Source organism: Helianthus annuus, chromosome 7 (genome assembly GCF_002127325.2).
Source record: "Helianthus annuus cultivar XRQ/B chromosome 7, HanXRQr2.0-SUNRISE, whole genome shotgun sequence".
NCBI classification, from domain to species: domain Eukaryota; kingdom Viridiplantae; phylum Streptophyta; class Magnoliopsida; order Asterales; family Asteraceae; genus Helianthus; species Helianthus annuus.
Genome location: NC_035439.2, coordinates 1,572,275 through 1,588,464, shown reverse-complemented (window position 1 = coordinate 1,588,464; position 16,190 = coordinate 1,572,275). Strand labels below are relative to the sequence as shown.

The 16,190-nt window shown below is 36.7% G+C and overlaps 2 protein-coding genes across 2 annotated transcripts; both read left to right on the top strand.

Moving 5' to 3' along the window:
* The first annotated feature begins 4,348 nt into the window (after positions 1-4,348).
* LOC110867573 (putative F-box protein At1g32420) lies at positions 4,349-5,938 on the top strand. Its single transcript, XM_022116550.2, has 2 exons — positions 4,349-4,463; positions 4,534-5,938. The coding sequence occupies exon 2, from the start codon at positions 4,542-4,544 to the stop codon at positions 5,679-5,681; it is 1,140 nt and encodes a 379-aa protein (XP_021972242.1). The 5' UTR covers positions 4,349-4,463; positions 4,534-4,541; the 3' UTR covers positions 5,682-5,938.
* Positions 5,939-7,392: 1,454 nt separating this feature from the next.
* Positions 7,393-8,997, top strand: LOC110869326 (F-box/kelch-repeat protein At3g06240-like). Its single transcript, XM_022118624.1, has 2 exons — positions 7,393-7,415; positions 7,845-8,997. Exons 1-2 carry the CDS (start codon positions 7,393-7,395, stop codon positions 8,995-8,997), a joined length of 1,176 nt encoding a protein of 391 aa, XP_021974316.1.
* The last annotated feature ends 7,193 nt before the right edge of the window (positions 8,998-16,190 follow it).

Genomic DNA, 16,190 nt, shown 5'->3' with positions numbered 1-16,190 from the left:
TGTTAAAAGAATGTTAGCTGGCTCCAAGTTTTGAGAATAAAGACTCTCCACCATATATTCTTCGTTCGGGGTTAGCCTCCTTGGAAACGCATGACCCTCAAGATGTTGTGAAGCTAGGGCTGTTCAAAAAGCTCGTGGGTCGGAGCTCGCTCGAAGCTCGCTCAGATTTAGCTCGGAAAAAGCTCGCTCGATTTGGCTCGTTTTAAAAGTGAGCCGAGCCGGCTCGGCTCGGTTAGAAAGTGAGCCTAGCTCGGCTCGGCTCGTAACGAGCCGAGCTGGCTCGGTTCGGCTTGCTTTGTAGCTCGGCTCTGTTTAGCTCGAATTATTTTACTTATAATAAGTTTTAATTTTATATACATTATAATATATTACAAAAAAACTGATTATTATTTACATGTATATAGGTTTGTAATTTGATATTTATGGCATATTTGAAGATTGATTACCATACTAATGAACTAATATTGTATTTTATTGAAATTAAAACTTATTTTGCGTTGTTAAACTTGATTTTGGTTTGAATTGTATTAGGTTGAAATTATTTTGAATATATTCTTTTAAATTATTGAATAATATTCTAGGCTATTAAATTTTAAGAGATATATATTAGTTTTTTTTTTTTTTTTTTTTATAAAATCGAGTCAAACCAAGCCGAGCCGAGCTAGCTCGGTTTAAAACCAAGTCGAGACCGAGCTTAGATTTTCAGCTCGGTTTCAAATCCGAGCCGAGCCGAGTCAGCTCGGTTTATAATCGAGCCGAGCCCGAGCTTGGCCTGGCTCGGCTCGGCTCATGAACAGCCCTATGTGAAGCTACATGGTTATGGTTTGGTTCCTTCACCTTTAACTTCCAAGTGCCACTCTTGGAGTTTAGTCTTCCTACCAGAGTAAAAGGACATCCAACCTTTTTGCTACCAGAACGTCGTTTTGTGGTTGTACTATTGTATTCACCACCACGGTCGCAACACAACCATATCTTCACTGTCCTTTCATTTTTTGAAATAGTTCGTTTGGTAACAATGACAAAATTACATGCAAGTGCCATTTGGTAAACCCAAGTCTTCAACTCTTCAAGAGATCCAAATTTCTAAAACAAAATTAACTTTCTCTCTTCAAAATGTATCGAATATATTACTTAATATTATATATAACGATTTCCACAAAAATATAAACACACTATATATCGAATAAAATGTAACAAAACACCAAATTCAATAAACATTTAATAGTATATTTGGATCAATGGTGTATATATAATATGTTAGGGGATACTTATTATATAATACAAATTTCCAGATAACAAATAATATATTATATTATAAGAATTAAGAAAATATTTACGAAAGATTAACACCATTTCTATTACAAAAAAACGTTTATAAAGAGTTAAAGACGTCTACAAAAGAAAAAAAAAAGGTTAGACAACTTTTATTTAAAATTTCATGATTCAACAAATTGTTTTTTTCTTTTAAAAATTTCAAAATTTCAAAAAAATGTTATACGGATAAATATTTCGTAGACAAGACAAATAAATATGTAAACTTTTGTTTCGAATATCGAGAAATTTTTTTTGAGGTAGTTAGTTCCATAATTTAATCAGTTAGCAATTTTTTTTATTTTTAATATAGATTATATAGATTTAAATATTATCTATAAATATATTAGCACATTTAGTTCATATCCGCACATTTAATTTTTACTTGCACAATATATGCTAATATGTCTCTAAACATATCAACACAAAGCTGTAGGCTAGATCCAAAATATATTTTTAGTATAATAATAACATATTTGTTTGATCTTCCATAAAAATGTAACAAAATACAGAATCTAATAAAAATTATACATCGAATAACACATATATTTCCCAATCTATAAAGTGTGCTAGTGAAACCTTAATTATAAAAACATCCCTAAAAGAATATAAACACAAAATATTTAAATAACACGTAAGTAACCGGAATGCCAAACCTGATCCGTTTCAAAAGAGACATCCGGGTTAGGTTCTTCGTTATCGTTGGCAACTTCCTCCTCGTCATTAGCTTCCTCAAAATCGTTATCATCTTCCTCTAAACCGTTATCGTCTTCCTCGATATGTTTAACACGTTCCCCGTACTCGTATTCTTTCTCGTGTTTTACATCCGCATGCGCATAGTAAGACGGGTTTTGGTATTGCGGATAGCTTTCAGGTTCATCGGCGTACTCTTGGTTCAAATTGGGCACCTGAAACCCATCATTACAACGAACCACGGATGCAACCTCTTCCTCCCCTCATTCAACAACGTGTTCGATTTTACTTTCGGAGACGTATGATTCGTTCGGATATGACTCGTTTGAATAATCACCAAAAATATAATTGAGGCCCCAAGACGGCATCGTGATACGAACGGTTTGATCGGATTGTTTAGTTTGTGAATTTTCTTCAGAATACGTTCATCCCCAAAGCTTGGATATATAACAGATTTCTGGTCCTATAGGAACCATATTGCCCAATACACTTCGTATGGAATTAATTCCTCTACCAACCAAAACCCTATGGGAAGCGTATTGCCCTATACGCTTCCTATTGGCTCCCTATGGAAATCGTATTGCTCTATACGCTTCATATTCGAGTCACTTTTACAGCTTTTCAGTTCTGAACTACCTGCATGTCAGAGCATATTTGTTCATCGTATCAGTATCAATATGAAGCGTATTGCCCTATACGCTTCCTATTGATTTAATTAGTCCACCAACCAAAACCCTATGGGAAGCGTATTGTTGAATACGCTTCCTGGTAGCTGTAAAGGAATCGTATTATAAAGGAATCGTATTAACCAATACGCCTCCTGTTGGTTTCAGCAAGCGAATAGGAAGCGTATTGGCCTATACGGTTCCTATTGGTTTAGCATTTATTGCTTTTAAACCTGTAGGAAGCGTATTGTGCTATACACTTCATATTGAGGGATGTACACTAATTTTTTTTTTTTTTGGGGGGGGGGGGGGTGCCTAGATACCATGACCCATAAGAATAACTATATCCAAATCATAAATTATCTTTTATACTTTCCTTTTTGTTTACTATTGTTACTACAATACCATTTTTGGATTATCTTAGAAACTGGCAACAGCCATCACTAATGCAATCTTGCAGTTCTAATCCGTTTCTAAGTAATAATCATGTTATTTAATTATGATAATTTCTGGGTAGAATAACCATATCCAAATCATAAATTATCTTTTGTACTTTCCTTTTTGTTTACTAGTTACTACAACACCATTTTTGTGTTATCTTAGAAACTGGCAACAGCCATCACTAATGCAATCTTGCAGTTCTAATCCGTTTCTAAGTAATAATCATGTTATTTAATTATGATAATTTCTGTGAGTTTGTATGCAAATAAGATTAATGATAGTTTTTTTTTTTTTTCGTATTAAAAGTAGCAGTTTTATTTATAAGTGAAATTTTAAATATTTTTAGTTAATTCCATATTTATAAAGTAACATAGACGGATTCTATACTAAGAAATACAAAACCTTAACATGAAAATTTGGTAAATATCATTTCCACCAAGGGAACTTTATTCGTGCTGGTTAGAGTTATCCCACATTCCGTCCCATCGTTTCTTGACTTAGTAACAACGCAATTCCTAATTATTATCCGTTAAAAACGTATCATACTTCTTATCTCACTTGCAATGTTTTCATAACTGGGTAATCAAAGTGCTCGTCTTAGGTCCCGCAATAAATAATTTAATATACAAAGGCCTGAATGTAATAAAAATATGGAGCATGGCCAGAAACAGTGGCGGATCTAGAAAATCCGCCAAGCGGTAATGTTTTATAAAAAAAGCGGTAACGAAATCGAAAAAACGTCAAATTTTTCCAAAATTTACACTAATTTTACACTACCGCCGAAGCGCCAAGCGGTAGCGGGCGTTCCCCCTTGTAATGAAGTAGATCCGCCCCTGGTCAGAAAGTGATATTTTGGAAAGAAAAGATGAAAATATAAAGAATAATGAAATGCGATCTAATAAACAGGTTTGGTTCATCAGTTTGACAAGTCAAGTAGAATTAAGAGAAGTGATTCAAACTAATTTGAAACTACTCACTAGTAACATCTATGAGAATTACATTCAATATATTTGCCTGTTATGCCTGTTTGAACATGGGCTTTTTTTGACACAGTATGTATTCACTACAAATCAAACAAATAAACCAACCTAAATTAAAATAGCTATAGAAGTGTGATTTTTACAATAAGAGTAGACTAAATGGAAAAAAACACACCTAACAATTGACATATCATTTCTTTATAAATAAAATAAAACAAGTAATGGGCCACCGTTCAAATGGGCCACACACTCAAATAAGTATTGGAGGAGTGGCATCGACAGATTCACTTTCTTGTTGAAATCGCTCACGCTTCAAACCCTAATTTGGTGACGGATTCAGGGTGCAACCTCTCTCTAAGATCGTCAAGTTTAGGTAATTTTCTTTACTTGATCGCCAATCGGAGGAACTTTCAAAAATCTATTTTGTTATCTTTATATTTCAGCAATCAAAATGTCAGACAACATACCTTTTGCACTCCAAGAAGAAATTATGAAAAGGCTTCCAACCAAATCACTGCTGCGGTTCAGAACCGTTTCAAAAGCATGGAAGTCTTTGATCGATAGTTCTCGGTTTGTTGTAGATTACAGCGTCAACCACACTCATCAGCACCATCTGTTAGTAAGGTACAGTCCACCAATAGGTCTTGGACAAAAGTACGTTTCAATTGTAGATGATGAAATTTTCCCCGAACACAAGTGTTCCCTGCCTGATCCCGCATCTGAAGGTGTTGGACTTACGATAGTAGGTAGCTGTCAAGGCTTATTCTGCATATACACTTTTTCTTCAGGTGAGTATGGGAGATCACTCATCTACACGGCTTCTATTTGGAATCCTTCAATTAGAAAAACGGTTGCTATCGATGTGTCTCATGTGTCTCATGTGTTAGATCCAGACTCTGATATTGTTTTTGGTTTTGGGGTTTGTCCTCACACCGGTGATCCTAAGCTTGTCAAGGTTAACTTTCGTAAAAGTAAGCGGAACTTAGACTCTATAACTTTCACGCCTTGGCAAGTTGAGGTTTATACATTGAGTTCACAGGTGTGGAGAAGTATACCTACTATCAATCAACCGCGTAACTCAGTTCAATTGTTGTGGGATCAGGTAGTTATAGATGGGCTTATTTATTGGCTTGCTATTGATGGTAGGACAACTGGATTTCCGGGGTATAATATGATAGTTTCATTTGACATGACAAGTGAAAAGTTTATGGAAGTATCACTCCCTGCTACTTTAGCCCATGCCCATGACAGAAGAGTGGTTATATCTAAGCTAAAAGAGTCTCTCGTTGCGGTTGAACTGGTTAGGGAGGCTGAGAAACGAGTTTATAGTGTATGGATGATGGAGGATGGTGTTCCAAACTCCTTTACGAAGCTATTCACCATAAACTTACCAGATGTATCAATACAACGGGTACTTGGAATTAGGAAGAATGATGAACCTATATTTGCAACGAGACCTGATGACAATGCACATGATGTCTTTATTCATGAACTCCACTCAGAACACATCAGTTATACTCGGATTTCTGGCCATGGAACTTTATACTCTGCTGGTTCCTACATGGAAACACTACTTTTGCTAGATCACTGAGATTGCAGGTTTTACACAAGATTGTGAGGCATGGATCTTTGAACAACTGGCTTTTGCAGCAGGCAAGCTAGGAATGGAGTTAAGTATAGTTATAGCACCTATTGGGTATGGTTAGTAAAAAGTTAATAGCATTACATTTAGATTGATATGTTATCTTATATCTTGTTTAAAGTCCTATTGTATGGATGTTAGCTTTCTTACAGTTTCAAGTGGATTTTTTGTCGCAATATATAGTATGCTCTTAATTTCACTAATCATTTAATTGTCAATTGCAATGCTTATATAAAGAGTCATCTTCCTTGTGCTTTTCTTATCGCAACCTTTTTGGTGGTAGAAGTATTTACAGATTGTCTGCGATTTTTTTTTGGTTTAGCAGAAATAGAGGCTCTAAACTAATCCAATCCTGAGAATTAGATGGTCTTCCCAAACATGCCTTTTATTTGGTAGGTAACATCAATGAAGCTACGGTAAGGGTTATGAACTTAGAAATGGAGAGAAATCATTTATTATTCTAAAAAGGTTGTATAATATCCAATCATATCCATTGAAAATCACAAACTACCTCACATTTATTTTTTCACGCTCCCACAATTGACGAAAGTCACAACAAACGTTAAGTGTGGTTTTATTCAATATAGGTATTGGCGAAAACAAACGTATAATTGTTATATTGGTTTAATTTTTTTTTGATCCGGGCTATTTACAGTTTGATTTTATTTGATTGCAAGGTTGGGTCCGCTTATGTGTCAAGCAACTACAAATTGTAGAATTACTCCCACCCGAGCCTAGCTTAATATATTGTTGTCAAAATTCTTAGTTAACAGGCTATGTTCTCATTTCCTTTCTTTGGTAGTTTAAACTCTTATATTGTTTGCTTCATATAATGTTTAATAGACCCTAGCCACTTAAAAGTAGGGTACTCTTACTCTACCCTTGAGTTAGGAACCCAAACACAAAATATTAAGTGCACCATCGAGATTAATAAAATGATTTCCATGTAGAATTATAAAGAAATGTAAAAAGATGCAACACAATTCCCTATTGCTATGTTATCCATTTTTCAATAAAAATATGAGTTGCAAAGCTAATCCATATATATATAACCCATTGGTTGAAGCAATATGTAAAAAGAATATAACCTATGGGACGAAAATGTATTGAACAGTGTAATATATTTGTTATCTCTAATAAAATCAAAGGGATAAAATGAAAAAAAAAAAAAAAGCTTAAAAGAAACGTGGCGAAAGTGTAATTTTTATAAAGAGTTGATAGTGTACGAAAAGTATATACCCTAAACTATTTTACTAGAAAACATAGATATAATCTTTATAATCATCCACTACTATTGTTATCGGGCACGTCCATTTCGATACCTCCTATATAAGGTAGTAGATGTAAAACCTGTGTAAACACAAGTAGTTTTTAGAAATTTTGCATACCACATTTTATTAAACAACGAATCACTATACATAGTAGTACAATTAGTACGTATGACACCGAATCACTAAATAGTGTTTTATTAAATGCGGATGAAGGTTTTTGTTGTATTAGAGCGGCAATGATTAATTGATTCCTAATTTCATTAGCGGTATGTATATCAGACACTCATAAAATTGCATGATTATTATAGTAATTATACAATGATTGGGTGAATAAACCCACTTGATGGGTAGAAGAGAGGGAATGAATTTTTCTCCAAAGAAGACCACATATGGAGATAGAGGGAGTTGGCCGGTGTGTCCGTGAAAGAGAGAAGCGTCCATGAGATTCTTCCAACGTAGGAGAGAAAGAGTGTCCATGGTATGTATTCACTAAAAATCAAACAAATAAACCAACCTACATTGAAATGGCTAGAAGTGTGATTTTTACAATAAGAGCAGACTAAATGGAAAATAAAACAAGTAATGGGCCACCGTTCAAATGGGCCACACACTCAAATAAATTCCTAAACTCAAACTGAAACCTGCAAGTATTGGAGTGGCATCGACTGATACACTTTCATGTTGAAATCGCTCACGCTTCAAGCCCTAATTTGGTGACGGATTCAGGTTGCTACATCTCTCTCTAAGATCGTCAAATTTAGGTACTTTTCTTTACTTGATCATCAAATTTAGCAAATTGAAGGAACTTTCAACAATCTATTTTGTTATCTTTATATTTCAGCAATCAAAATGTCAGACTACATACCTTTTGCAATCCAAGAAGAGATCATGAAAAGGCTTCCAACCAAATCACTTCTGTTCTGCGGTTCAGAACCGTTTCAAAAGCATGGAAGTCTTTGATCGATTGTTCTCAGTTTGTTGTAGATTACAGCGTCAACCACACTCACCAGCACCATCTGTTAGTAAGTTACAGTCCGGTAGAAAGTGTTGAACAAAAATACATTTCAATTGTGGACGATGAAACTTTCCCCAAACAAAAGTGTTCCCTGCCTGATCCCGCAGGCAGCGGACCCAGATTACTAGGTAGCTCTCAAGGCTTGTTCTGTGTATGCACTACTCATGGAGATCCACATGAACCTGGAAGAATCATCAAGACGGCTGTTCTTTGGAACCCTTCAATTAGAAAATCGGTTGCTATTGATTTGCCTTATGATTTACATCGGAACTCTGTTATGATTATTGGTTTTGGGGTTTGTCCTCAGACTAGTGATCCTAAGCTTGTCAAGATTAACTCTACTTATAGTATGCCAGACTTGGACACTATAATTTATAGTCCTTGGCAAGTTGAGGTTTATACATTGAGCTCACAGGCCTGGAGAAGTATACCTACCATCAATCAACCGCGTAACTCAATTAGTTTGAAGCCGAATCAGGTAGTTATAGATGGTTTTATTTATTGGCATGCTCTTGATCTTGTTAGTGTTAGCATGATGACAACCGGATTTGAGGGGTATAATCTGATTGTGTCATTTGATATGACAAGTGAAGAATTTATGGAAGTATCACTTCCTGATAGTTTAGCCCGTGCTAAAAACAATAATTTGGTTATTTCTAAACTACAAGAGTCCCTCACTGTGGTTGAAATGGTTAAAGAGGCTGAGAAACAAGTTTATTGTATGTGGATGATGGAGCATGGTGGTCCAAACTCCTTTACAAAGGTATTCAACATAAACTCACCAGATGCATCAATAGAAGTGGTACTTGGATTTAGAGACAATGATGAACCTATATTCAAAAATACCAATCAAGATGCACATGGTGTCTTTGTTCATGAACTCCACTCGGAACACATCAATTGTACACTCATTTCTTGCAATGGATATGCACTCTATGCTGGTTCCTACATGGAAACACTACTTTTGCTAGATCATTAAGATGTCAGTTTAAATATGATGGCAAGATTGTGAGGCATGGATCTTAGAACAACAGACTTTTGTAGAAGACAAGCTATAGGAATGGAGTTAAGTGCAGTTATAGCGTATCGGGTAAATTCAGTGAAAAATTAATACCATTACGTAGATTGATATGATATCTTTCATTTTGTTTAAAGTCCAATAGTTTGGATGTTGGCTTGGTTTCTGATCTTAAAGTTAAATGTATAATATTTCTCTATTGTCATGTGGTGATGTGGATCTTTTGTTGCAATATATACAGTATGTATCTAAATTTCATTACTATTTGATTGTCGATTGCAATGCTATCTAATGAGTTCTCTTTGCTCAAACCACCATAAATATTGAAAACTCGAAAACTGATGTTGTATAGGAAGATTGGATTCGAAAGTTCTAGCCCCTTTAATTATCTTTTTTCTTAAAAAAGTGGGCTGAACAATTTAGAATAAGCTAAATTGTCTCTTACTACTTTTAAGTTGGTTGATCAAGTGCTTCATCAACACAGGTTATTAAATTGGTATCTCTAACTTTGTAACAAGTTCTTATACTTAGTTGAATCATTAGCAAATAATTATCAAGATAACTTAAGAGCTACTTATCAAGTCCAAGTTACTAGAATACATCTTTAACATTAAAATCAATGAAGCTTCAATTTCAAACTAACTAAATTTACTGATTTCCTATATCATCTTTTCTAATAATAAAACTTTTATTTTTACATCAAACTCCATATGCAAATATGTATTTATATGCGTGTATGCAACTATGCATAATATAATGGGTTAGGCCAGCATATGTCGCCGGTGGAGTACCGTACTATCCTTAAGTATCGCCTCATGATTCCTTTATTCCCAGTTGATGAGGTATGCCCAGTTTGTCATAAGGCGTGTTTGGATTCTTTTGGTGAGCATGCAGTTCATTGTAGAGAGCTCCCGGGGTTCAAATACCGACATGATTTGGTTAGGGATGTCCTTTTTGACATATTTAGGTGCGCTAGTATTTCGGCTAAGAAAGAGGCACCCGTTAATTTCTTAACAGACCCGTTGGAGGGGAGATCTACTCTTCGACTAGCCGACATTCTGGTCTTTGGATGGGTTGGAGGAAAACACGCCTGTGTGGATTTAACAGGGGTTTCCCCACTTGTGGGCTTAGGGAGTAGTGCTTTCACAGTGGGCCAGGCTGCTTTAAAGGCTGCTTCGGGTAAAGTGATCAAGCATGAGAAAGCGTGCCTTGACAACCAGTACGTGTTTATCCCATTTGCTTTTGATACTTTTGTAGGTCCCGTTTTTCCGGTGGATCGATAACGAAAACCTATCCTTGTTTATCACAAACACGGTAACGGGTGCGGAATCCTCGTGACGGTGCAAACCAAACAAAGTGTAAAATAAGAACACGCGTAACCAAAAGATTCAATATCTATTGATTAGGGATGAGTACAACCACAAACATATACAAACAATGTTTTAATGGACTCTCACTAAGTCTCTCTGTGCTCATCAGTTTCACACAGAAACTATGAGGGGTATTTATACAAGACAGACACAGACCTTGACGAAACAGAAAAGGACGGCACGACGAAACGGCAAAGTAGATGAAACACTTTCTGTTTCGTCGACATATATTTTAAACCTTGTGTTTCGTCGTTTGTTTTGGGCCCAAACATAAAGTCAAAGCCCAATTGTATAGCTCGGCCCAAGGCAGTTTGTTTCAACGACAACTTTCACCAATTCAAAAACTAAGACATCATCATGACATCATCATGATGATGTCATGATGATGTGGCAGCGGGAACCGGCTCGCGGCGTTTCGTGCTTCGCGTGTCGAACTCTGAGGCGCACGACGGAGGAATGTCGTGACGTCGGGCTTGAGCCGAACCTAACCGTGTCGAAACCAAGTCGACCGAGCCGAGTCGAACCGAGCCGAGTCGCGTCCACACAAAGTGTATCAACAAACTCCCCCTTGGACGCTACTTGTGATGGTTCGTCTTCTATGATTGTTCGTCTTCTGTGTCTTTCATGTCGGAGGATCTTCAAAGTATTCACGCGTCGTAAGAAGAAAGTGTATTAACAAACTCACCCTTAGAATGAACTCTCCATTGAGTAATGCTCGTGAATCTTTTGATCGTTAATTCTTCAGATCCTTGTGGTGTTAATGAAGGGTCAGCGGCAACTCGATCATCTTTATCCTTTGAGTGCCTCCATGTCGTGTCTTCATTCCGAAGCTTGTCATCGAACATGTTCTCCTCGCCTTTAGCATCTGCACATGCAAGAAATCTAAACGCATAATGAGAACAACTACTTGGAATATAGTTTCCATAAACAAACAACACATGTGTGACCATATCTCAATCAAACACCAACCGACAACAGTTTGAAAGTTTAAAAAAATGATCAATTTTAATCCTTTAACTTTCAAAACTTGTTAACTTCGACAGTTTATGAAGATGCAATTGTTTTCCGGCTTAAAATCAGGATTTTGGGTAGGATAGACTCGAGTTCCAACATCGGTCAATCAAAAATAAACTAGAAGCAAAATCTTTTTGGATTTTATAGAGTTTAAATTAAAACACACCTAAAATCTTTTTGGTATTTTTCATTTTTCAAATGTAAAGACGGAAAGCAATAAATGAATATATACGAAGATTCTGAAACTAAAAGCAGTAAATAAATATTTACAGACATTCTTTTTGCGAGTTTCGAGGGTAAGAGAATCATATCAGTATATATGGTCATGTCAAAACGCTCTTGTTGTTCAATTAATTAACATTTAGATAAACATCCTATAACAATTATCGGTATTGTTGTCCACTTAAGCTCAAGTTATCAGATGTAATCATGGCGAGGGGATACGTTAAGGTATGATTTATACTTACCGACCGGTGTTCATCCACACACGACACATTCCCGTATCAAGGTATGCACGAGAGTTCATCTTACTAGTGAGTATACCGATTATCATCTGTTTGACCGTATATGATGTGAGATTCTCACTTATTTTGATTGAAAACAAGCCCTATGTGATAGAATCACTTATTGATGAGGAACTTGATTTTCAGATGCATGAGGGCATAGGAGCAAGTCCGTGAACAGGTCAGTACTTTCGTACAGCAAAGAGACGAACTTGACTCCCGGAAAAAATGTGATAGATTATCACTTATTTGAGGGACATGTGATTGTTGATCACTTATTGAGGTCGTATGCAGTATGTACACGTATGTATAGTATCATGGAAGATCTAGACTCGCGTCCCCGTTATTTTTCAGTAAAAGATACAACCATGATAGCCAGATGATAAGCAGCACAAAGACCGAATATCTCAGAACCTCGACAATCTCTCAAACGAAATTTCGGTACTAAGACCATATGCTAATGAATGGTTCCCACCTGGTCTTCAGTCGATTAAGATTTATATCACCATGCACACTTTAAAATGATTGTGAGCCTACCGATACATCTTATATAGAGCTGCTTATCGTTTTTCATTTAAGGTTTAAAAGAGATTTCAACAGACCACTGATGTGCTATCATTTTTTTTTTCTCGCCAGGAAACACATTTTGTTTTTCTATTGTTTTTGTGTTTTTGAAATTTTTCGATGTTTTTGAATTTAAAAAAAAATGGATTTACTCCCCCCAAAATCAACAAACTAAGATAAATTTAAAAGACACAAAGATATTTACAAAAATGATTTCCCGATGTCGGTTAACTCTTGTTTTACCTCAATGCCGTTTACCAAAAATAAGTTAATTAGAAATGATTTATTCGAATTTTGGAGAAAATGATTTGGCACGTCGGTAAGCGGTGTGGACCAACGGCCATGTGAGGAATTGATTTTAAGACGGAGTTATTATTATAACACCGTCTAAAAAAGATCTTGAACACCGTCTAATGCTTCATATTGTAGTAGTGTTACTTGTTGGTCTATTACATATTTTCTATTAGACCAACAAAATTTGCTTTCGTAGAGATATGGACATATCCATCTATGTGTGTATCATCGTCATCATCATACTCAGTAAATTTCATCAATAGCAAATTCTAGGTAGGGTCACTGGATGGAAGATGTAGACAGCCTCACCCCTGCATTGTAGGAATAGAGAGGCTGCTTTCAGTGTGACCCCCGGCTCGATAATAGTTTTGCATAAAATCTTGGACATAAGGCACATAATACTTAGCAATCGGGATAAAGACCGATTAGTGCATGTACCCGTTTGTCTTTAGGCTATCAATGCCACCACATGATGTAAATTAACAGTTCACTGCTTTTAACATTATTTTCACAAAATTAGTAAAATAAATTTAAAATTACTGCAATTTCATTGTTGCCTCCACCCCCACCCCCGGGCTCATAGATATATACATTATATGCGATTAGTCATCTACGGTAATGGTTAATTGGTTCTAAGTATGGAGACTTTAGTGAAAGTGCAATAACGCAATTATAGCGCATGTAGGTTAAGGTTGGTGAAGACCGAAGAGTTAAATGTTTTACATAGAGCTTGATCTGATATCATTCATTTTGTTCACAGTTAAAAACATCTATATATGTATATGCACAAACATATAGATGAAAATGTCCATAAAAGCTTTTCTAGTGCATCATCGTGACCTGTATAAATACTACTGAAACAATGGGCGCTAAACATTATACATTATGAGATTAAATGATAAGTTATAAGTTTGTGTGGCAGGAGAGGAGAAATGTATTTAAAAGTCCTAGCTTGTTAATTTTCATCTTGCTTTGTAAAATAAAGTAATAATGGATTTTAATAATCTTGTAATTGACCAACAACAGTCCCAACTATAAAAATGTCTACTGATAGTCCATCTTTAACCTATTTTCTTCTGACGAGCCTATTCTAACTGAGGTCTAACAAAGTTAGTTTTTTTGTGATGTAGACGCTGACGTGACACAAACCTTTTGTAGGAATCCGTTCGTGTAAAATAAATAAAAATACTTTTATTAACTTGAATTATAGAAACTAATCAGAATGAAAAGGAAGTACAATACAATTACAACTGAAAATAGAAATACAAGAACAGAAAACACGAATAGACGAAACTGTTCTTGGCTGAGGATCGTGTTAGACACGGGTCCCTGATGTGCGGGTGTAAACACGTCATAATTTGTATAGTTTGTGTCGGTTTTAAGCATTAGAGTGTGTTTATTCATAGTAATTTGTGTACTTATCGGTTGTCGGGTTTTTCAGGCTTAACAGCGCATAAATGCAGTACAATGATCATACAAGAAATGCTGGAAACCATGCTCCCTCGCGCCACGCGAGGGAGTCTATGTGAGGTGTCGCGTGGCGCGACAGGTGGAAGTCAACGATTAGTCAGCATAAGCTTCTTTCGCGCCACGCGAGGGTGTGAGGAGGTTCTGTAACGTGGCGCGAAAGTGGTACAGCGTGGAAATTTGTAATTTTTAACCTAGTTCGAAGAAAACGTGGGATTATTCATTACGCAGCCGCCAGAGGACGATTGGGAGCACTTTTGGGCGATTTCTTTCCATCATCTTCCATCTTCCAAGCAACTTGTTCATGATTAACCAATTTCTGGCAAATCCTGAAGCAACAACGACCATGATGCGCGGCTAATTCGCTTGTAACTTCTACTCGGATGAACTTTTACATTGTTTTGCATTAATTCTTGTTTACGGATTCGTATAACTGGTACAGCTTGACCACTCGTGTTGGATTCTTGGTAAACGTTCATTGTGTTTGAATTATTTGTCGTTTATTAAGCGTATTGGCAACTTCCTTGCGTTGTTAGCGGGTTGGTAAATTGGCGGGTAGTTGATACAATAGAACGGGTTATTAGGTGGCATAGTGAATCTTAAAAACTATCCTTGATAATTAATCAGATTCATTAATTCCGAGGCTATGTCTATGTGGTGTTTTGAATCGGTAAACAGGTTTTGATGTTAAACGGGTAATTGGGATTCCGGGTAGAGGTTACTCTTTCTCGTATTGATTACAACTTTATTAATTAGCTTTCTAGTTTTTATAATCAAATTCACAAAATCCCCAATCTAGTTAAGTTAGTTCTTAGATAGAAACGTGACACTGACCACAAATTCCCCGTGGATACGATACCCTACTTATGCTATCTACGTAGCTTATTTAGGTTTTTGATTGACCCTTACGACAGTCATCAAAATGGCGCCGTTGCCGGGGAGTTCGTGCGCTTAGTGTTAGTTTAGTAGTAGTCGTTTCTTTTATTGTTTTTTAAAAAAAAAAATCATAAAAACCCAAAAATATTTCTTTTTGTTTAGTTTTGTCTTGTTCGGTATTACGCTTTGTTTTCTTGTTTACTTGTGTGCAGGTGATCCTTTTGCATGCATACTCGGTTTTCAGGAAGATCTTCTCCGCTCTTGTTTGATCCCGAAATTGAAAAGACTGCACGCCAAAATCTGCTTCTTCGTTCAGCCTTGAAAGGAAAAGCAATTCAAGACACCATGAATCCATCAGAAAACCAATCCACTCCACAACAGCAAACACCACAACAAACATCAACTACTGAACTGCCACCAATGCCACCGCCTCCATTCACATCTGAACCACAACAACAGTCCACACCCATTGCACCATCATCAAACACAACCACCCAACCAACCTCTGCTCCAACTGGAGAATTTCATGTTATTGGTGGACCACTTTACCCTCTTGAAAGCCGATTACCACCACAACCAAATCCTTTGCGGACCGTGAATCAACCAAATCTTGTGCCACACCCGAACCGGTCGGGTGCTATGTTTGAGCAAGTGGATAATAGGGCAAGAACAGAGACATGGGATGATGGTTATGGAGACGAGGAGTGGGGGATAAACGATCGGTATATGGGGTATCCAGTTGGGTACCAAAATCAGCCAGTTAATCGCAATCAACCGATGTATCAGCAACAACGACAGCCACGGGGAGTAGATGCTTATCAAACCCCGCCACAGGTTCATAGGGCACCGGTTGCACCTCGCCAAAGACAAAGAGATCCTCGTTTTCCGGATCCAAATATTCGAGGGGTTGAGAGCCACTTCAGGCCACATATTGCTGAGCATGCATCACCGATAGTGATGCCAATCGCACCGGGTAATGTAGAACGTTCGTTTGAAGCAAAACCACATATTCTGAACATGCTACCTACCTTTCACGGGAAAGGTACTGAAGAGCCATATGCACACA